Source organism: Rattus rattus, chromosome 13 (assembly GCF_011064425.1).
Source record: "Rattus rattus isolate New Zealand chromosome 13, Rrattus_CSIRO_v1, whole genome shotgun sequence".
Lineage (NCBI taxonomy): Eukaryota > Metazoa > Chordata > Mammalia > Rodentia > Muridae > Rattus > Rattus rattus.
Genome location: NC_046166.1, coordinates 57,879,313 through 57,903,091, shown reverse-complemented (window position 1 = coordinate 57,903,091; position 23,779 = coordinate 57,879,313). Strand labels below are relative to the sequence as shown.

Sequence of the window (23,779 nt, the reverse complement as noted above, 5' to 3'; positions counted from 1 at the left end):
AATGTAGCAAATATGAGAATAAATTATATTCACAAGAGGAAAAATAACTTACTTTGGGGTTTTATTTCATGAAGAGGTTTTTTATCTAAAAGAAAGAAAGAGAAAGAGAAAGTTGCATTTAATAAATTTGCATGGAGCAGATATATTTATTCCCTGTATTACTTTGCACGGACCTTTATAAATGATACATTTTCTCCGATTTGCAGGCGATATAGATTATGGGGGGGCCCACATTTTTCTTTTGCATTCCAATTCTTATATTTGCCTCTTTTTGAAATATTTCCACATGATGATTATTTTATTTACGAATATATTTTTCTCTCCAGTTTGCTAGCATATTTTCCCCTCTTGCTTCTGCTAGATTCTTATCTGCATGATGAGTACAGGAGCTTACAGCCTGCTCCTTTAAACATCCAGTGAGCAGCCGGCTCAGGTAAGAGATGCATTTCACTATACATGAAGACAGAAAAATGAACCAGGAAATAAATATTTAACGGGATTCTGCACTGGTTTGCAATAATCGTGGTCTGAATATAAGCCCCCAAACTTCTTGCTGAGCTATGGGCGTGGTGTTGTGAGCAGTTTGGATTTGGGCTTTTGTTTTCTCTTTTCCTAATCAGTGTGCTCTCTCACTCTGTGAAGAAGCTGTCACTGTATATCCAGCAAGCCGAGAAGGACCCCGGAGGCAGCTAAGGGATCTGGAATCTTTCTTCCCAACATTCTCTCCCCACCAAGCACTCTTCAATCCCGACTCCCACCAGTTTATACTTTTGAATCTCATACATGGCTTCCTTTGTTGTTCCCAGAACCCCTGTCTTTCTTTCCTTTTGCTCTACCTCTGGCCAAACACCACTGCACTGTAGAAGGCAGCATATGTGTAGAAGACAGAAAGCACAGAGCACTCTCAAGATGTTGGATTGAAAACTTCACACAGCCTCCTGCACTCTCAGGGTGTCTGGCCCTCTCACCATCCTCTTCTAGACTTTGAGGGAACACCGTGAGACTCCACAGGTCAAGGTCATTGGTGATCATTCCCAGAGTCACATCGGTTAGGCTGTGAGAGGTGCCCTTCCCCAGACTTGCTCTCTGTGAGTCTGGAGATGAGCCGTCCTGAGTGAGGATTACGGATTGTGGATTATGGTTTTAAAGGAATCAAACAACAGCATGCTACACATTTTAGAACTTCCTAAATATTATCTGACAGACTGCACAGTAACCCCTCCCAGGCAGATAAGGTACTGTGCTCTCAGAGTTTGCCCGGGAATTTTCTACTAACTAAACCCACTTCTGAATTTCATATTGATCTTGGCAGAGGGTTCTTTCAGCCCATAAGTGCAGTGTGCTTTGTGTGTTTAGCCGTCTGACCTGTTACAGAAGGAGACATTACAAGCTAGATGCAAACCATCCTCCTGTATGCGGATCATTTAATAGTAGGGAGATTCAGACAGCAGAAGGTACTGTCTTCAAATGAACAATTTCCGGGGAGGCAATGTATTATTTATATTGACATGCTTACTCGAGATGTTCGTTCAGGTTTCGAAGAACACTTGCGTGTCCCTCGCTGCACAGATTTGACACAGGTCCCTGAGAGCAAGCAGGTGGCAGCTGGGAAAGCCCAGATGCAACTGCTCTCAAGGATCAGAAGGCAATGACTTTGGTGGGTTCAGCTGAGCTTCCATTTTGCTAAACTGCAAAGCATCTGAAAGCATTCGATTCGGCAAGGCACTGCGAGACCAGCAGGCGAGGGCTAGGACACTTAAATGCAATACATTGCTACAGCCGCAAGAGGAGATGGGAGACGCCTGTTTAGAACTCAACAGTATTTTTCTTCCGAACCATGAGAACGGACATTAAACTGGAACACCCTTTAAAACAGGCAAGATACAGGATGGAGTCTCAGAAAAGCTCATTTGAATATGTCCAAGCTGTGAGAAAAGTGGGGTGGTAGAATTCTAGTAGGGATTAGCTCTGAAGTAAGTGAATACGACCAAGAAGCCAAAGGTTAAGGTCTGGAGACAGAGACACTGCCGTAAGTCCACACTTGGCAGGAACCTTGCATTTCCCCTCTGACTCAGCTCCAGTGCCAAGGTAATTGGTGCTTAAAAAGCAGATTTGGGGGATGAACTGGCCTTGGTCTCTAAGGGTTCCACGTGCCTTCCATGTGACTTCAGTGCTCCTAAAGTAAACCAGGCATAGAAATGCCCTCAGAGTTTCCTACTCAGGTTTAAGAGGGATGCATAGGGTTGCCCTAGGTTTGGCTTACTACCTGCAATAAGGGGTGGCTGAAGTCAATTCACCATGTGATGATGGCTATGAACCCATTAGTTCATGATGTTGACCTTTTTTGCTACTGCTTGGAGACAGATCACAACGCCAGGTCGGGAACTTCACTCTGGTCTTAGGTCTCTGCTATAGCGAGAACAAACTGAGTCAGAGCTTAGTTTCTTGATAGGTAGAAGACGAATGGGATCTGGAAATTCTCTGGGGACCCTTTGCTTCCATCTACCCATTGTTAGTCTTCCAGAGCGCAACCTATGATATGGGAACAAAAGCTCTTCAGACTGGTTTCCGGCTGCAGTGTCTAAAAGCCTCAAAAGGCCACCGTTCTACCAACCATCGTGCCTATCAAATCAATCAGAGTCTTGTAGAAAAAACAGGAAAGCTATGGGGCTGAAATCTGTCAGTCCCCTGGCATTAGCATTAAAATCAGGTTCTGCTGTGTTTTGTAATAGGAATACCTTGAAAGGAAGCCACCAGAGCACAGCATTTTCCTCAGTAAAACACTGAACCTGACATAAGCCCTCTGTGTACACTAAGGAAGCCCATCTACTGCCCTCGCCAGCTTTGAAGGCTAGGCCCACTCCACGGTGCAGTTTTATTCTCTTTGCATAATCCTTCTCTCACAAAGCTCAAGGCCACGAAACAACTTGGCCTTGGTCAACCAAATCCTCTCCACTTTAATTTCCCCCTCTCCAAAGGCCATATTCAAATGCCCCCCTAGTAAATTAATCCATTAGGACCATGGTTCTTAATGTTGGCTGCACATTAGAATCACCTGGGGAGCTTTTAAAATAAACACCCATGCCTGGGCCCCACTCCAAGAGCTCCTGATTAATTGGGGTTTGTGTTTTTGTGATTACCACTACTTGCTGGCAAGAAATCAGGGACCCTGTGTGGTCAACACCAGTTAGTGTCTGCTTCCCTAAGGGGCTGTGAGGTGGCAGCACACAGACAGGTCTGGGAAAGTTAGTTTTCTACCTGATGAGCACTGGAATAGTGAAGTTTGGAACCAGTAGCCACTAAGCAGTAGTTTGGGGAATTCACAGCCACTTCCCAAAATCTGACTTAAGCCCTGGGGGGCTAAAAAGAAGGAAATTGATGGTACATAATTGTAACCCTGCCTTATTTAGAAGCGTATTTTAGAAAAATCACCACGTTTGCTGTTTACTTACTAAGCCGTCTAGATAGGCACAAAGGAAGAGAAAGATTTACGACAGGATAATCGCTGCTAGCGTTAGGCCAGGTGTGAATGTTTAGGTTTTTCTTTAATTTTGACGTATATAATATGAAAATACATACGTATGCTTATATATGTGGTAGCATGAAAGTGTAGGGAATTTCCAGTCAGTCACATTATCATTTGCACATAGAAAATTCATAGCTTACTGTTCTTTCTGCCTTTGTCATTATTTACTACGGTGTAAATACGGTTTCGTGCCTCCCACCCCATGCCAGTATGTATGTGTGTAAAGAAAGGTGTATATGAGAGGGAGGGATGAGGGGTGGGAGGGAGGAGGGAGCACTTTCCTTTTTGACTTTCGATGATGATTCTTTTCTCTTCTCCCTTAATTTAGTCTTTGCTTCTTCCCCTCGCATTGAGTTTCCCTCCCAAGCGTTTTCATGGACCCCATTGTTCTCGAGAGCTATTTATAAGGCTGCCCCCTGGCACCCAGCCCCTACTAGAAACCAAATGTAGCCAGCCGTAAGCAACCCACGCCCATGCTGGGGACTGGAGGGAGCGGGTTTCAGGAGGCAGCAGCCCTGGACAGATGGACATCATCTCCAACCCCACAACTCGTCAGATGCTGTGGACGGGGGATGCTATGGCACCTGGGCGGCTGGGTTTCACACCCTGCTCTCAGGGTCTGCCTGGCCTCTGAGCCTCATAGGATCAACACAGTGTAGCCACCAGCAGCTCTTTCCCCAGACTGCAACCCAAGCATGACCCAATAGTCAACACTTAACCTCTTTTACTTCATTTCCCTTTCCAAAGACCGCTTTCCTTCCTTGAAGAGAATATTCTCTGAAACCTTTTCTGACCCGAAAATATGCATATTAACCCTTTCACTGTAATTCACTTTGTTCGGTTTACCAAAATATAGAATAATCTGTCTTTTATTTTTTATCACACCCTTGCTGTTTCCTTATTTGTTACACAATTTCTAGCCTCAGCAAGCAATATTTAACCCTGGTTCTTTGTCAACTTAGACCATAGCCCCACTGTTCTGCTTTCGAGGTCTCATCCACCAACTACGGATCCGATTCAAGAGCTCCTGACCTAAACTTGGGCAACTGTGCATGTGGTAAATCTATCAACTCTTTAGCTCCACCGTGAGCTTCAGTTCAGTTCATGGCATTGCCTCTCTCTGGGACGCCCCTCCTATTATAGTTTCCCAGAAAAGCCTCTTGATTCAGAGATGCAGATCCTGGGGTCTCTGGTGATTGCTTCATTAGCAGACATTACTAATTACTCTGCTCAGCTGGGACAGTTTACAGTCCATAAAACTCAGAATAAGTTTTATTTTAAATCTAGTGGTTTCATACGCTTAGATTTTCTATATTTTGAACTCTTGTATGCCTGTCATTTACAGGTTCCTAGAATATACCATGCTAGAGAATGATGAGTCTATGTGGCATTGCAAGGGTAGCGCCATAGGAAGAGGAGAGGGCAGTTGGCAAGCCACTGCAAATAAATGTGGGGATGTCAGTTTGATTCTCTAGCATCACATATATGTTGGGTGTGCACGTATATGGTCCACCTGCAATCCCAGCATGGGGGAGGGGATCCCTGGAGCAAGCTGGAGAGAGAGATTAGCCAAATTGATGGGCTTCAGGTTCAAGTGAGAGGTCCTGCCTCAATAAATGAACTGAGGAGTGATCCAGGAAGATACTTGATTTGATCTTGGTCCTATATGCTGCCCTACCCCCATCCCATCCATACACAGACACACAATCAAATGCATACCCAAGCATACTATAAACACACACACATGCAAAAGCAAAACGAATCACTCAGAGGAGCTGATTAAAAGATGCTTCATTATTTGTGGATGGGAGGAAAGAGAGGCTGGAGCTATTGATTATCAGTGTGTGTATTTCATTTACTCAAGCATTACCTCTTTCCTGATACCAAGAGATAATTACCAGCCTGCTTTATGTCCCATGAATGCTGCCCAAGGCTGGAGGAAGTCCCAGGGCCTTCCTAAAGCCTGCATTAGCACTGAATTAGACAAATAGGAGGCCTGCTTGACATTGGACACATTGCAGTGCCTGAGTGTCAGGCAGACGCTGGCTGGGCCAGGTGAGGATTCTGTTGTTCAAACATACAGAAATGCAGCTACCGGTATTTGTGTGCACTCTAAACCAGCCTAATGAGCAAAATGCAGAATATAAGGGTGGGAGAGTTTTGTGTGTGTGTGTGTGTGTGTGTGTGTGTGTGTGTGTGTGTGTGTGTGTGTGTGTCTGAATCCTTCATTTTTGCTTTCCTGATAAGTTTGGGGAGGGGGAGAAGCAGAGAGAGACTCAAGGTCACATATTTACCTTATCACAAGATGGGTCAAAGCCTCTCTTTCTCATTCCTATCTCCCGCGAGCTTCCCAACATCAGTAGGTGAAAAACAGTTCCATTGATATCTTCCACCTCTCATGGAATTATCCAAGATCCCATGATGCTAATTAGGTAAGGACAGAGGGCACTAGCACAGACAGCCCATGCTTGTCATACTTGGTGAGAATGGTTCTATCACTGCCCTCAGCTATAGCTCATGATTGGCGTTCACTTAGGAGGTGAGAGTTCCTCTCCTCCTTTATTGTCCCAAATACTGTATCTAAGATCCAAATACATGTCTTTAATAACTATTCTCACGAGTTGTGTTTCCATATTTTATTTTGAACTAAATACTTTAAATTCCTAGACTCCATGTCAACGTGAGTTTTGCTTTTTACTCATATATAACTGTACTTAGTTATGTGGTAGAAAATGGTTTCAACAGAAGGGGGCTTGCCTTCTGCAGAGTAATCCGCACGTCCATTAACCTGATGCATTTATCATTTCTTTAATATAAGAAGATTCAAAATACCATCTTTTAGCTATTTCAAAACAGCACGTTACTTTTGCTGGTTATTTCCACGTTAACATCAGATCCCTTTCTTCTTCTCTAGCTATAACATGGCATATGGAAGCCATCTATGCAGCTCCCTACTCTCCATAGCCTGTGGTGACCATTTTGTGGTCACACAATCAAATATGATTCAGCCATTAAAAAGCCACAATATTGTCACTTGCGGCAATAGATGGACTTGAACTAAGCCAGTAACAGAAAGCCAGGTGGTCCATGACTTCATTCACTTAAAAACACACAAGCGTCCACAATGCTCCCTCCGTTTTCAGTTAGTCTATGCTTTGGTTTGCTTCTGTGATGGTACTCATGTTCCAAGACTTCTACAAAGCCTTTCTGTAATTTCTGCAACCTCTCTGCTCAAAATTGTTTTTTCCAAGTGGCAAAAGGCTGGGTTCCAGCTCTGTTCTCAGAGAGGATGCAGACTGCAACTCCCTTCTCGGACAGGAATGCTTTCCCTTCATCCCCTTGCATTTGTCTGCCATAAACATCTGCACCCATTCAAAAGTGCACACAGGCTGACATACAGCTCAGAGCGTGAGAACTGGGCTAGTACACAAAACACCTTGCACTCTATCCATACCACTGCAAAAGGTCAATGAAGCAAAGTGCCAAAAATGGAATAAAATGTCCAGAGCAAAGGATCACTTAAGCCAGACGTGATATCCTGATATTTTAAGTATTAATCAACATCCTAGCAGAATTAGCATACTGAGTAAATAATTAACTGTATTCATGTTCATTTCAGAGTTGTTCACAATACAAAAAAGACACAGAAACTATTAAAATGCCCACTGAGAAATGGATACAGAAAATGCCACGGACAGTTGGTAGAACGGGATATACATATACGTAGACATGGTATATCATACAGGCGCATGGCAGAATATTGTTCAAGCTTTCAGAGGAGTCACTCCCCATGTCATGTAAGGACTTGGGGACCCTATTCTAAGTGAAGTAAGGCAACCACAGCCAGACAAATACTGCACGGTTTGTTTTCCATGCGGAATCTAAAAATGTCAAACTCAGACTAGGAAGTGGTGCTGCTGGTCCTAGTGGTGAGTCAAGGGCTAGAGGCGACGGCTGATGAGTATAAAGCTCCAGTGTGGTTAGATCAGAAAGTTCTGGAATGAAATGCACCCCCCCCTTGTGACCACAGTCCCTATTACACTGTACATTTGAAATCTGTACAGAGAGTAGTAGCTCTTATAAGGGATGCTGAGTATGCTAATTGGCCAGTAATGATATCTCACAAGCGCTCAGGTAGCAAACATTCAGGCCACAGAGTAGAAATAACAACTTTAACTGATAGCTTCACCAGACCCCAGGGAGAATCTGGAATGCAGTGAAGGGTGCCGGAAGGCTACAGTGACTTACCCACAGCTTAGATACATCTGACCACTTGCTATGTGTGGGTGATAGAGCTCGGCTCACAAAGGACTTCTTGGGGAGAAACTATAATCTGAGGAGCCCTAGTTCAAACATCCTCCCTCACCCTTTTCTCACTTTGTGATTTTTCTGAGCTATCCTCCTGCCTCAGTTTCCCTAAGGGTAGGGTTACAGGCCTGTTCCACCAAGGCCAGTCACTTTTGCTAAAGCACAAGCAGTAAAATGGCCACCAGGTAGCTTTTAATAATAAGTATTGTAAACATATATTGTAACTAGATCTATATATCTATATCTGTATAAAATAATAGGTGCTAAGACCCTTAATTCCATAATTGGGTCCTGAGAGAGTCTAGTGTCCTCTTTCACTGGGGTTGGGAAATTCATTTCTCAGTTAAAAGTTGTCCTGTACCTCCCGTGATTATTTTGTTCCCCCTTCTAAGAAATACTGAAGCATCTGCACTTTGGTCTTCCTTCTTCTTGAGGTTCATATGGCCTGTGAGTTGTATCGTGGGTATTCTGAGCTTTTGGGCTAATATCCACTTATCAGTGTATACATACCATGTGTGTTCTTTTGTGACTGGGTTACCCCACTCAAAATGATATTTTTCAAGTTCCATCCATTTGCCTGCGAATTTAATGTAGTCATTGTTTTTAACAGCTGAGTAGTACTCTGCTGTGTAAATGTACCACATTTTCTGCATCCATTCCTCTATTGAGGGACATCTGGGTTGTTTCAAGCTTCTGGCTATTATAAATAAGGCTGCTATGAACATAGTGGAGTATGTGTGCTTGTTATATGTTGCAGCATCTTTTGAATATATGCCCAGGAGTGGTGTAGCTGGGCCCTCAGGTAGTATTATGTTCAAGTTTCTGAGGAAGAACAACAATATTAACCAACCAGACCCACACAGAGCTCCCAGGGACTAAACCACCAACCAAAGAATATACATGGAGGGACCCAGGCTCCAGCTGCATATATAACAGAGGATGGCCTTGTTTGGCATCAGTGGGAGGGGAAGCCCTTGGTCTGTGAAGGCTCGATGCCCCAGCATAGGGGAATGCTAGGATGGGGAGGTGTGAATGGGGGTGTGAGTGGGGAACACTGTCTTAGAAACAAGGGGAATGAGAAGGGGAGGGAATAGGAGGTTTTTGGAGGGGAAACAGGGGAAGGAAGATAACATCTGAAATGTAAATAAATAAAACAACCAATAAAACATTTAAAAACGTTGCCTCCTACTCAGTGTAACGGCCTCTCAAATGTTTAACTTGATGTGTGAAAGCATGAGATTAAACTCTCAAAATAATACAAAAGTTTGAATCCTGAAATTTCAGTGGCATCTTACTCATTTCCATATGATATATGTGTTTTATGCATGCGTGCATGCGCGCGCGCACACACACACACACACACACACACATATATGAAATCAATACCATATGTCTAAAATTATTTTCAACTTTCAGAGCATCCATGGAACTTTGACATCATTGTGTGATTATTTCACAGGATGCAGTGTCACGAGTCTTGCCCATGGTCACAGCTGGTTAACAAACATCTGAACTGATACCACAGAATCTTGACTCCTAGCTCAAGGACATTTGTTCCCTATTGTATTTTCCTAGGTGTTATTGGTAATTTTCCATCCCATCTAACACTAACGTTGTTGTGAAATGAACATCTGAGACTACTTGCATCCCTTTTCCTTTGATGACATCATTCTGGAGAAGTCTCAAAGGGTAAAAGAGGTCATGAGACCCACATCTTCAGTTCATGGGTCACTGTTTCAAGTTCCCTTGAAGACACACACATCTTTAATATGCAGTCAAAGGGAGGAAGTAGAACCAGGATACAAGGTGTCCTCTATCTCCATTCACTTGCTTCCTTCAGCACACCCTGGAGGCCACTGAATTTTGTAGAGAAGATTGCTCAGTTTTAAATCACCTCCGCCACGGAGTACTTGCCATTTCTTTCACAGCCCAAGACTTCTATGAGTTCAGTTATTAAATCTTTCTCCAGTCCGGATGAATATTTCTTAGCACAGAGTTTTGTCGAGCTGACTCTTAAGCTAATAACACTGTTAATGTCGAATCGGTAATTCAGAGAACGAGTCCCCCCTCCCCCCTTTTTTGACAAGTCTACATGCTAGAAACTTCCCTAACAGAAAAGGACTACGGTTATCAGCAGCTACTGGAAGCAGTTCGTGTGAACTATAAGGAAACAAATGAACAAAAGAAAAGACACCAAGAATGCTAATTTGATCCCCCCTTCCATCCCATAACAAAGGGGTTTTGAGTTTATGTTGAAAAATGTGGGGTAGCTTTGTACAATTCCTTCGCTGTCAAATTGTTAGAAAAAGGGTGCTTCCTGTGTCTCTGCTAACCAGGGAATCCCTCTCCTGGGATGGTGGGGTCGTTCATTTTCACCTGTGGTCCAGCCAGGCTGGCAGTGCGTCGTCTTTCTCCTGAGCCTTCTCCTTAATATGCCTAACTATTATTAACGTCATAAAATGACAGAGCTGGATGTGGCCTTTAGAGTCAGTCACCTGTCCAGTCTCCTGCTAGACACTACATCTTTAGGTCAATTAAGGCTATAATATTGAGAGACATCCATTTAGTGGCTTAACAGAAATGCTGAGGAAGGGTGAATTTTAAGAATACTCACAACTCTGCAGGTTCTCCTAAACACTGCTTTTCTAAACTGACAGTGTTAGTCAAATTACAACTCAGAAACGGTTTAAGTAAAGAACACGTGACCCCTTCCCCTTTAACATTTTAACGAGTCCATTACATTTTATTAGAAATGCACTAACCAGACACATAAGAAAATATTTAAATGAAATAGGCAGAAAGCCACATTACTTTTATCTAAGAACATGGAAAGTATAATATATTTTTTTCCTTCCAAAATTAAATGTCATCTATACAGGGTGCAGTTTAACTTTTCATATAAATGGAGTGCTTGATATGAGAGTGTAAGCCTTCTGGGGGCTGCATCTTTTCTAAAGGACACCTAATAATGTAATAAGTTTTGTTTAGAGACAAACACATTTAGGCTTAGAAAAATCAAGAACTTGGCTCAGAGTAATTTTGTTCATGGAATTCAAAAATACAGCTCAAGTGATCTGACCAAAGGGCCTAGATTCTTTAACCTGTCCTTTAGCTATGAGGTGAATGTTTAATTCCTCCCCCACTCTGTGTGTGTGTGTGTGTGTGTGTGTGTGTGTGTGTGTGTGTGTGTGTGTGTGTGTGTGTGTGTGTGCATGTGTTGGGTCCATTGATTCATTGATCCCAATCCTGAATTCATCCCCATTTCTAGTCATTTGGGAAGAGAATGACTGGTTTTAACTCATGATCGGGGGACCTGGGAAGGCTTTTTAGCTGTGCTTTCAGATGCAGATAGCCGGTTCTTCCTGGCCGCCTCACCACAGAAAGCTGGGCCTTTATTCCTTCCCACAACCTCAATTTCAGAGTTACTGTTCTGACAGTGCCCACTGGGAATGCCAGATGCAAAAGTTTTCTCTCTCTCTTCCAGTGGATTTACATCCTGTCAACTTCTGGGTGCTTTGACAAATATTTTACCCCCTTAAGAGCATTCTAAATCTTTGGCAGACTGTATTTCTTCATTTTGCATTATCATAGGAACCTATTCTCATTTGTATGTTATTTTAAAAATACTGTTATACATTCTAATTTTGTCATTTTCCTGTAAGTAACTGGTCTGTAAATGAAGGCATCGTCCTTTCCTGCTGCCCTAAATCAACTTCAGAGTCCATTGTCTTTATAGTTCAGTTTTGGTTTTGATTATCCTCATGGGCAAATTTAACGAGATGACATCACGGTAAACAAGCATCCATACATTCTTGTTAAAGTACCTCATAGTATGGTCTGCCTAACTCCAGGACAAGTATGTAAACAGAGGGGTGAAATCTACCCCAACATGCTTAGAAGGAGTGGATAAAAATAGGTGAAAGAAGATAGAAGGAGAGAAAGAGAGATCAGAGAAAGCAATTCTCAGCTAGTCTGCCCTGTCAGGCAAGCTTACTGGCAGCATAGATCCATGGGGAATAAAAAAAGGAGGTGACCATGGAGAATGTCCTGGTGACAAGAGGCATTTTCAATGTTTCAGAGCTAGCTGATAAGAAGGGGAGTGACTTTTGAAAGCATACAACAACTATGGTCCACTGGGTGAAGGTCCATTCTCACTTAGAAGAGGGTTACTTCTTAAAACAATCTGACACCCTTTTACTCATGAAAGAGGCAAGATAAAAAAAAAAGAATATATTGAGTAGATAATAAAGGAGGTTTATGGTCATTCTTTGCACGGTTTATTTATTTATTTCATCCCTTTTATGATCAATTCTACCTAGGATATGGTGCATTAAGTGAGAGTTTTCTTCTCATAAAGCAGAAGGCGAAAAGGCAAAAAGTGTCAGCTTCTAGAATTTCAAGGAATACTTCCATTGTGACACCTGAGGATTGAAATGTTTATGTTGCATTTTCTTCTTAAATTAAACACAGTGGAAACTTGAGCCTGCAGTCTTCTGAAAGCTTACGATATACTGACCTTCTTATGGGCTGTCCCATAATGGGACAATGTTGACGGGGTATTGTGAGGGGGGCTGTTGTTACTAACTGGCCTAATGACTGCCTGTGTGCCCAGATCTGCATCCTTATGACTCCTGTGTGTCTGCAAAATCACATCCCCAATTTGCTGTGCAGTGCACACAAAGGCAGCTGTGAATTAATCAATTGTTTGTTATGCGGGAAGGCAAACCACCAAGTCTTTGTTCAAAAGGAGCACCTAGTCAGCACTATTAACATGAGTTACTGCTGGATTCTTACTTGTGTGCAGCATAGGGGATGGAATCCAAGGCCTCATTCGTACATGCTAGGCAAGCATTCTACCATGGAAACCTGGCCCCTTTGTACTTCACATGAAATGGGAGGGATTCTGTCAGTTTTCAAATCACTTGGGAAGAATTTTGAAGCTATAGGACATTTTTGGGGCCACCTAAGAATAAGTTGCATTAAGATGGTATCTTGGTGACGTCATTTTTATGTCTTTGCTACATAGACTTCCTGCTGGAACTAAACAGCTATGCAGTGAACCCCGTTCTGGAATTTAAACAAGTGGAACTTCAGTAGCATCCCTAAACCTTTGCCCACAGAAAGAAGTAGGTGACTTTGGTGTTGGTAAAGAGACACTTGTCTATTATAATCTTATATGAAAAATAATTGTTCTGTATAAATCACAGGCACAAAAAAAGAGGAAATAAAAAATGCTCTTCACTATTCTCGAATAAAATGTCTCTTATTCAGTGGCCTAAATAATGGGAAGGGGTGGGTAATTACTGTAATAGATAACAAGGAGGTCAGAGAAAACTCGTAACAAAGCAACCATTATTTTCTTGTGATTGCAATTTCACCCTTTCAGGAGTTTCCTGTAGGTCATTTAAGTGGATGGCTCAGTAAAGAAAGCGGTTGTATTATTAGCTGGGCCTTGGGAACATTCGTTTGAACCACTATTGTTTGGATGTCATTATCTTAGATGTGGCTTTAAAAAAAGCATCCATTCAAACTTTCCTCATCAACGTGCCTATGAGAAATGAAAACAAACTGCCATTTTACCATATCGTCATTTTCCAAGCTGTCAATATTGAAGTGACCTATGCTCTGTCTTCACAAAACGAACAGATTACTTTGCAGGTAGCACTGCCTGGAAGGCGTCCTCTTTCTTTAAGTTCCCAGCGGGATTTCTCTGGCTTTAGTCACACCACACGTCTAGAAGCTAATCCCTTCTTCTGAAGCAGATCCATTTAATCTCCTCAAGCCAATGCTCTCCTTCCCTCCCCCTTTTTATTGGAATAAAAAGCCACAGAGAAGGTGGCTCCTGTCCCATAGGATCAATCTAAACAGCCACCATTTAATCTTTCTGTTCCTGTCCATGGGCATACACAGGTTATGCCGTACTGGCTCTGATTCTCAAAAGTGTTTCAAAGATGAAAGGACGGAGGTTGGACGGCAACAAGATTCTGTTTAAGCCCAGAAAGCATGGCTACCCAGGCCCTACTTTAAGAAACCATGGCCATACGCATCTTCCTTCCCTGTCAGTCATGCCCAGAGTGATCTTTCTTCCCTGAAATGATGATTTCAACCATGAAAGGATTGGATGTCCAGTTTATGCATGCTTGGATCCATGGATTCACGTTTCTTGGCAAAAACTGTCCAGTCTCACTCTCTCCAGCCTTCAGGCATTTATTTTATTCTGGAGAGCATTTAGGTGTGGCCGTTTATGAGAGCATCACTCTAGGGTTCTGTGATTCAGCCACAAGTGACCAAGCAACAATCATACCCAAATATTAAAGTGATCACTCAGAGCTCGCAGCTCCATCTGGAGGAGAGGGAAAGGGAGCCCTCAGGATAACAGAGGAGATTCAGATACCTTGTTGAAGGCTGAAGAGAATCAAATCATTGAAGGTCATCCAAGAGCTGAACAATGTCCTTGTCAAAGCTCCAAAAGAAGGTGCCATAGGGTTATGTTTGGCCCATAAGGAGAAAGAAAAGCATGAAGGAAATTCCCACGTTGAACCATGACCTAGATCCTTCAAAGAAGCTGCTGTTTTGCAAAGCTGTGGCCAAATGCTATTTTAATCAAAGCCAACCTTTCTTGGTGCAACCGTGAGAGCACAGCAGTTTCACCAAGATCATCTGACAGTATGAAAGAATACCGTGGAGTAACACTAATAATCATTTAACTGCACTGCTTCCTAGAAAGACAGTGAAATTGTACTCATTCTGTGAACAGTGTCTAGAAAGACAGGATAGATCCTGCTGCTCTGACCAGCAACCTTCCCGATTGAAATGCAGATTGCAGATATAGCTCCTTTAAACTTAGTCTCTTCCCCACCTTTTCCACTAAAACTATTGATTACTGTGGTCCTTACAGTCCTAAACATATTTCAGATGCCCTAATACATATATATGAAGGCAAAAGATTCTGAAATTGGAGCATCCCTTAGTGGAATAAAGAGAGAGAGTGTCAGGGGAAAAGCTCATCTTGCATTTTCGGCTTATGAGGGATCTAACGGAGCATCCACCTCAAAAGCTGAGAATAGTGCAGGCCTTTGTGTCTTTCTGCCTATTTTACTTTCATTATAGCAAAAATGCAAACAGAGTAATCAGGAATTTGCCTCTCTTTGATTAAACCTACACATCGTCAGTGTCCAGGGACAAAAAGCTTTGTTCAATCAATAAATTACTTAAAGCCACTGTCTGAATTATGGCCAACAACTGCCCAAATATGAAATAACACTCTTCTAAAAAATCCCAAGTACATATACATTTATGATGAGTAATTTTATGTATCCACTTGGCCATGAACTGCCAACTATCTGGTTTTGCTTTATTCTAGTCTCTGTGTCAGATTGTTGGTGATGACTAACTTTTAAATCTGGAGACTCAGTAAAGCACATGACATTTTGACATATGCAGTCCTCATCAGTTAATGACTTACAGGAAAGACCGATCCTACCAGAAGTGATAGAAAATTGTCCTCACAGTCAGTTTCTGAACTAAAATACTAGCTCTTCCTGCCTTTGACCTGGGACATCACATCGTCTTGGTTTTGTAGCACTTAGCCAACCACTGGACTTGACATTGGGACACTGAGATTTCTGGACATGTTGGTCTTCAAAGCTTCAATTTACTCTCATTTCTCTCCCTTCAACCGTCTTCTTTCCTTCCCTAAGAACCTCCCCTTACTCCCCATTCATTATGTATGTATTGATTGGTTTGAATACTCATTTATTTTTACTTTATTTTTGGTATTTTGTGATAGCATCTCCCTCTGTAGTCTTTATCTGTTGTGTAAAGTGGGATCTACTCTTAGTAGGTCACTATCAGTACTGATCATTCCTTTCAGCACTAAACAGGACTCTTCCTCAGCTGGTAAATGAACATGAATCATGGCGCCAATGCAAGTCATAGTCACCCATATGATAACCTTTATTTCTTACATTAAGTGCTAAGCACTACATCTCCCATGAGTAACTATCAGATTACATCATAGGCAACTAAGCTTAAAGCCACATATTCAAGTCCAACATGTACTTTATAGGAAAGTTTATTACTACAGTTATCTGAACTTCGAGTAGGAGCCACATTTCTACAGCGCCATCATCTTTTAGAAGACACATGAAATCTATAACCGTAGTTGAATCAGTTAAAAAACAAAACCTGTGCATAAGGTGAAAAAGCAGTCACACATCTTGAGCCATGATTCTGAAAAGCATGGTGATATTCAAGAGGTGTTGGAAATACATTTCCCTAACTATCTTATTAATGAGTGTATGCAGAAATTGATGGCTGGTGTGCATTTAATGCAGAACACAGAAGTTTCAACACTGAACTTTCTGACTATATCATCTATGATCATTACCCCTTGTATGGGGTCTGACACGTAGATACTTGTGTCAGGATTAAAGGTTAATGTGAGTATCAATGTGTTGATCCTAATGTATTAGCCATTTTAAACAATGCATGAACCATGAAAATTTATTATGAAAAAGCAACACTTAGCACGTACTTGCCTTCAAGAACACCCAGGCACATGAATGTAAAAAAACAGATTGACCAGAAGTATTTTACTCACAGTGTCATTTCCCCTAACGAAAAGTAGCATACACTTTCACAAGTGATTGCGACCAACTAAGATGTGGCATTTCTTTTCTGGATATCATGCAAGGAGTAGCCAAGTAAGAATCCGAGTTCTAGAGGACAGGGATGGCCCCAGTCTCAGTTTTAAGGAACAATAAAATATCAATACAGCTTAGTTCATATTAGTGTGAGTTACTTGAGTATATGCTCTCTTCCATGAAACACTCAGATGTGTCCTGTCAACATAGGCTTCTGCTAATAACTGAAAGTGGATATGTTTTTGGTATTTATAGTAAGAGAAGTCAAGTGAGTTGGCTGGAATCATGTTAATAAAAGAAATCACCATGTTAAAATGGTTTCTCCTTAATTGGACAAAATCCTTCCATACCTTCAAACCTTACAAAAGAGTCACTTGGAGGTAGTAATGATGTGATATTAGAAATAAAACAAAGGCCTGGGACTTGAGAGATGAACATTCCATTCCCTACTACACAAGACCAATGTGAAGCAAAACTTCTATCATCAGGGCTCATTCCACCCTCCACATTGGTCAAATGCAGTTGCAATGTTTTCCTTGCCAGAGAACCTTGGCCGCTGAAGATGTATTAAGTGATTTAAAGTTTTATAAAGTTCTTCAGAGATACAAATTCACATCAATCAGTAACAGGGTCTCGCTTAACTTAGAAGTGGTTGCTTCTAAAAGTCTTAAAATTTAAATGTTCTTTCTCTGGAAATATTGCCTGATAAGGTTGTAATAAAAGATTTGAAATGGCTCTGTCTGGCCTAAGGATGTGGCCCAGTAATAGAGAACTAATCTAGTATGCACAAGCATTAAGCTTTCATCCCCTGAACATCACAGGATAAAAACAAAAACAACTCACTCTATCTGTACCGAAAATGAATGTACTCTTGTGTTTCTCAGTACTGTGCGTGCTTGTGTGTGTGTGTGTGCACGCGCGAGCGTGCACGCACATATATGTGACTTTTCATTTTTGGTTACTGACTTTCTGCTGTTTTACTAAACCCAGTTAAGGATTGGGGCGTTCTTCTGGAAACATGTGGAGATATGCACATCACCACAAATACCAAGAACATCAAACAGACGGTGTTACCTAGAATGCAGAGACCATCCGTGCAGTTTTCAGATTCCTGGCTGAGACCTTCACAGAACTTGCCCCCGTTTCTTGGGGGTGGAGCTGTGCACTCACGGATGCGAAGGTGTTCACACTCTGGGCTGCAGACTGACCATTCACTCCACACTTCCCAGCTGCCATCCACTTCAAAGGAAAACAACAGATGCCACCATTAACAAGGATCAGCAGCTCTAAGAAGACTTGCCCACATTTAAACAGACTGCACCCCAAAAAGAGCAAACTGAGAGGTCAAGGCATCTTTCCTCTAAGTGCTCATTTTCTAATTAAAGCCATACCAGGAGAAAGGCAGTGACTGAGCTTAGGCAAATGGTTGACTGACTGGAATCTTTTAGTTGGCTATTAAGGTCAGGATCCTTCCTTTCCCAGTCTTTCATGCCCAAGAGCATCACTGATGGACAGGCAACTCTGTGCTGTACTTTAGGATGTCTGTTGATGTAGTTGTGGGCTTACACAGTTTAGACTGGTGAATAGAGCAGACTGATCTTTAAGTCCCCAAATCCCCTCAACAATAAAATGTGAAACCCCCATGAACTGATAGTGTTAAATGAAAAGAGGTCACTGAAACCCCAAAATGGCAGAACCGACAGAAATAGAATTTCTTGGGTCATAGATTGCTGTTGTACATCGAAATGAGAAGACTGAACTTAATTCCATTAAATATCAACCCAAGAGACTAGGACAGATGTTTGAGGCAATTGCCCCATTACCTCCTAGGAATAGTTTCGCCATGCTTATGTAGGTTAAGAGCTACAAGGTTTAATCTAAACCAATTAGTAAAAAAAAAATAGGAAAAAAATTTAAAAAGTATTGAATCTGTATCAAAGATTTCCGAGTCCTAGTCTTGGTTTTACAAACTTGCCAGCTGAGAAAGTAAATCATATGGCTTTGATTTACCGCCAGTTCTGTCATCTGGGGACAATAAAAGTCGCAATGGAGAGGTAAATGGCATGGCATGTATGCAAGCACCCTGCACAGTACCTGGCACATAGTAAGCGCTCAATAAATGTTTATCAAACTCAAGGACCAATCAAACTCTGGAAACGCATGGTGGCTCAGAGTCTTACCTTCGCTTCTAGAGAAATTCAAACTGAAATTTTAAAGCTATGAGGCGCTGGACACAGTTCTCGGAATTAAACATATGTGGTGCATGTGAAACTCAGGAGCAGTTATGTTCTCTACTGGAGGCCATGCTTTCCATGAAGAAAGCAACCTTGGACCCCATGACCTTCCCATTGTATCAACTGGGTTACAGCCAGGAAGAGCTAACAAAAGAACTGATAGGATGCACATCCAGTAAATGAGATCTTCTACTACTCAGAAAGAAATACAAGCGCAGGCCGGGCATAAATGCACACCACTGCAGTGGACAATCTGCCAATTTTATTGCAAGTCATTACCAACCTGAACCTTGATAAAAGGTCAAGTTCTGGGTGGCTGCTATTTTGTGCTTGAAAGCAGCTCACCCGATCCCTGGTTACTGTACTCAAATACATGCCATCAAGTGGGAAAGTCAAGGGGAGAAGGTGGTAGCTTAGTCCAACCAAAGCCACGATCACAAGCCTTGTGCAGAGGGGTTTCACCCATGTTCTTTACAGTACAAAGAAGTCAGAATCAGCACCTTGGACAGAGGCAACGGTCTAAGACCTGGGACCAGGGTGACTTCAGAAGGAAGTGTACATTGTTGCTCCCCAGCACCTTAACAGCATTGGCGGATTAGAAGGAGAAGGGAATCTGTGTATATCTCACCAGGACAAAGAGCAGTGCAGGTTATTTTCTGCACTGACATTCCCTCACAAAAGGCCCCACCATTGAGAGGAGCGGGGTTGGTGCAGGTCCGGGAACGTTTCTGCCATCCTCTACCACAGCGAACATTGCAGGCTGACCACTCTGTCCAGGAAGACCAGCCTCCATTCACTGAGAGACAAAAATGGGGAGGGGAGAAAAAAAAGGAGAAAGGTTTGTATTGATGGCCTACTATGTGCAAGCCACTGCGCCAGGTACTGTGAGTCAGGTATCTGGGGAAGAAGAGATGGTTCAGAGTCCCACTCGCTCTGTTGTGAGGCAACAGTGGTCCCTGTTCTTCTATTCTTCTGAAAGAGGAACCAAGAGAGTATGCGTTGAAGGAAACTATTAAAAATGAGTAGAACTCATCAGCAGATCTCTAAGGTACTTGACCATCCGTATAGTAAAAGAAGAAAATGCCAGCATTTGAATTTCTATCACTTTTAAGTGCTTCAAAAATAAACCCCATGGCTCTTCTATTCTGGAAAGAAAGGCCTTCACTTAAGTAGTTGGGAACTGCCTTTTATACAATGCCTGAGATCATCAGCAAATAACAATATTTGGTTTTGTGCATTGCATCTGGTAGGAGAGGAACTGACTGGTAGTTTGAAAGGGTGGGAAGCCTAAGTTTCCCGCTATGACGCTCTCCCATTATAAAGTCAATGAAAATGAAAAAAAAAACCTCACCATTTTATCATTTTTAAGAGAAAGAGAAATTGAAACTACCACTGGCTGTCTCACAACAGCTCAAGATCAAATGGATCAGAAAACACATTAATAGTGTTAGGAATGTTTTCTCACCTGACAGAGTGTTGAGGCTGGCCAGTACTCTGTGAATGGACCCAGGAGCCTCTGGGCTCTTGCCCTGGGAAGTTTTAACAGGACATGGCTCTCTTTATCTCTGACTTTTAGCCCTCCCTATCCCTCCCTGGCCTTTGGGCTGGTCTTACCGTAGACCACCACTGTTGCTGACAGGCTCCTCCTCTTGGCCACGATGTTGGCTGCCATACAGGTGTAATTCCCCGAGTCTGAGAGCCGGGCCTGCCTGATGATCAGGTTATGGTCAGCCCTGGTGTCAATGTTCTCATCCTGTTCGGAGTCAATGGGCTCTTCATTTTTCAGCCATTCCACCTGAAGGCATAAAAGGATATTTACAAAGTGATCACAAGAATAAACTCTCTTCTGTGAACAGCAGGTGTGGACTTGTGATGTGCTGGGAGAGAAATGGATATAACACACAGAAGTGTGGTGAACATGCTCCTTTGTTTTCCACACCCTGTCTGGTTCCTGAGTAAATCTGGCTCTATTTAGGAAATGAACACCCGAGTTAATAAACTGAAAGTAGGAAAAAACCTTAAATATCCTAATAATGTTGACCCATTTTCTCAAAATCTAACAGAGCACCAAGGACTACAATTAGCTCGTTTTCTTTTGTTATTAACCACCTAATGACGATGATGACGACAATGATGATGTGATGTCTCAAAGAAGGGCAATGTAACTTAGAAGACTCAACACATGTATTTTGGACTTGTACTTTGTGTTGAGAGAATACTTCATTTGGCAAAGTTTCAAGTCATTATGTTTTCATTCAATGCTTGATAGAAGCCCAATGATGTGGACAAGCTGAAGTAAAGCAGGTTGGAGCAACATAGGACCAAACATTTAACTCTCAGAATTCTCCAGAGTTGTAGATCCATCCTTCTCAGCTGCTACTTCTCCACAGGTCCAATGGAGCCCATCTGGGCTTTGGAAGGAGCACACTGACCCATCGTCATCTACCTCTGATTTGTTTGCTCTTGGCATGTTCTGGAGAAAACACTTTCCACTTTTTAATTCCACTTGGATTCTATTGTTATTCAACTCTTACTTCCTGGGACACATGAGATAGAGGTAGAAGTCCCCCATTTACTATCCCCCCCCGCCAATGGAGGTATACCGCACCTAGTTCCTAGGTTATTAAGAATGATAGTCTCCCATGGTTTAACCATGCCTTTTAGTTTTGTGATAGCATAGACACACATAACATTTAGTTCAGGTTATCAACATATTCTGATAGATGTATGAAAACTATAATTTATCATTGAATCAAGATTCCCAAGAGTTGGAGACCATATTCATTCATTCTCTCTCTCTCTCTCTCTCTCTCTCTCTCTCTCTCTCTCTCCATATCCCTCCCTTCATTCTCTTTCCCTCCCTATCCCTATCTGCCTTTCTCTCTTCCCTCCACTTCCCTCTTCCCCATGTGCGTGAGATCATTCTGGTCACTCCACCAATGGCAGTAAGTATACTAACAAGATCGCAGAGAACATTTTGCACAGGAGACATTCTGCCATGCTTGGCTCACTATTAGCATAGCTAACTGAGAGCTGGTTTTACCATAACATGCTTCATTTAATTTTGTTTTTAAACCTAAAATATTCAAATTTATTAGTTGTAAGTTGTATCTGTCCTGTAACCAGTTTGGCACAGCCAAGATGTGCTGGTCTCTATGAAAAGGGATTCATTTACCAGATAAAAATGCAATCATGGTCTTCAGCAATATTTTCCACAAGTACTGCCCATTCATGAGTGTTCAGATATCAACATTATCATCATCTCAAATTAACCCAACAAGGCAGCAATTTGAGAAAGGAAAACAATACCAAATGCCAAAAGAAGAGAGCTTGGAGCCCTAGAGGAATGAATAAAGAGCTGCAACTCAGAGTTACACACATCAAGAGGTAAGAAGTACATCACATTACCAACCCTAAGAATCCCTGAAGATATGCTGGTCTGTCCTGGAGAGGCACCAATTATTAATCATACAGGCCAAGGAGTATGGCTCTATTAACCAATACAGTGCAGAGAAGCCCACTTTACAACATGTCTGAATATTAGTCTATAACACAGTATCTTTGTTTTTACTGTCATAGTAGATTTCCAAGTTATTTAGTTATCCATATGACAAGTAATACACATACAATTGAGCATCAGAGATTGTACTGAGGACTCAGTAAATCCATTTTCCCAAATTGAAAGGGCAACAGTCTTCCAAGGTCTTACTTTGAATGGCAAGACGTACAAAAGAAAGAAAATCTCAACAAAAGTTGAGACCAAAGTAACATTGTCACCAACCTCTGAGATGAAAGCCCCATTCAGGGTGAACAGAATCAGTGATTTTTAAATTGTTCTCACTCCTAAGTCATTGCAAATAAGAAGATGGTCAATGAGCATGTCTGTGAGCTCTGCCTCCACTCTCTCTGCTCAAAAATTCTGCTGTTAAGTGCCTGTTAAAGAGTTAATTCCTGAGCTTTGCTATTGGCAGTGCTTATAAAGCCCTTCCTTTATGTTGTCCTCTGGTTTCATATTCTTTTTACAAAGATGGTGTACAGACAGAAAACACAGTGACTGTCTATAAGCAATTCAGTTTTAGAGTACAGAGTCCTGTGGTCAGTGGTCCTGGAGACTGAATCCAAGAGTCCCAGAGCCTTTGAATCAAGGCAGGTCTTAGCTCTGAAAATTCAAAGCATTAGTCACCATGTACAGACCTATTTCCAGACTGAAAATCTAAAGAAAGAACAACAAAACAACACCTATGAAATAGGCCAACTGTAATATATATATATATATATATATATATATATATATATGGAAAATAATGTAAATAAGCTGAAACTTCCTTTATCTTGATCAACATTTACCCTATAAACATGGTATACAGATGAATAAATAGTTCATTACAGCAATAACATCAAAGTGCACATGACAATTAAGTATGTATTCTATATCACTAGTAGAAACTTAAATGATAATGTAATTTTCCTAGACTATGAAGATAATTCGGTAAGTAGTTTGCGTTGTATGTAAGCTTAAGGACCTAAGTTCTGTCTCCAGAACCCACCTAAAACAAACAAACAGACAGACAGACAGACAGTGTGAGGGTAAATGCTTGTAACCTCAGTTTTAGGCAGGTGATGACAGGTAGATTCTCTTGATTCCTTTCATACATGTGAGCACATGCACACACAAACTTTTCTCAGAAAACAAAACAAGGAACAAAAATAAGCCAACAAACAAAGAAAAATATCAAGAAAAAAATACTGACCTTCCCAAACCACCAAATACAGTCTTTCCTTTGTGACTTTTTGGCTTTCACTGGGACCACACTGTAAGGCAATTTACCTTCTACTTATTCCTCCCCCAGTTGTCTCTGGAATTTCTGTAGCAACAGCTAACTGGTCTACCTGTTACTCCCATTCCTGCCTCTATACTAGATTTTTCTCAAAGATCCGATATTGTCACATTTCAGTTAGAAATTTTTCAATGTTAGTAGTTCTTCTCTAGATAAAGGAACCCTTTTGTGGTTTGCCTTCTATATGCCCCTTATGTCAGATCTTCCAGTCATACCTTACCTCACCTG

General features: G+C 41.8%; 1 protein-coding gene across 2 annotated transcripts in view; it reads right to left on the bottom strand.

Moving 5' to 3' along the window:
- Unc5d (unc-5 netrin receptor D) overlaps positions 1 to 23,779 on the bottom strand; it is a 530,429-nt gene that overhangs the window by 86,530 nt on the left and 420,120 nt on the right. For both annotated transcript variants that reach the window (XM_032919094.1, XM_032919093.1), the window contains exons 5-8: positions 20,328 to 20,508; positions 19,342 to 19,509; positions 17,554 to 17,718; positions 53 to 85 (exon numbers count right to left, since the gene is read on the bottom strand). In XM_032919094.1, the coding sequence (XP_032774985.1) occupies positions 53 to 85; positions 17,554 to 17,718; positions 19,342 to 19,509; positions 20,328 to 20,508 (547 nt within the window). The remainder of the gene's footprint in view (positions 1 to 52; positions 86 to 17,553; positions 17,719 to 19,341; positions 19,510 to 20,327; positions 20,509 to 23,779) is intronic.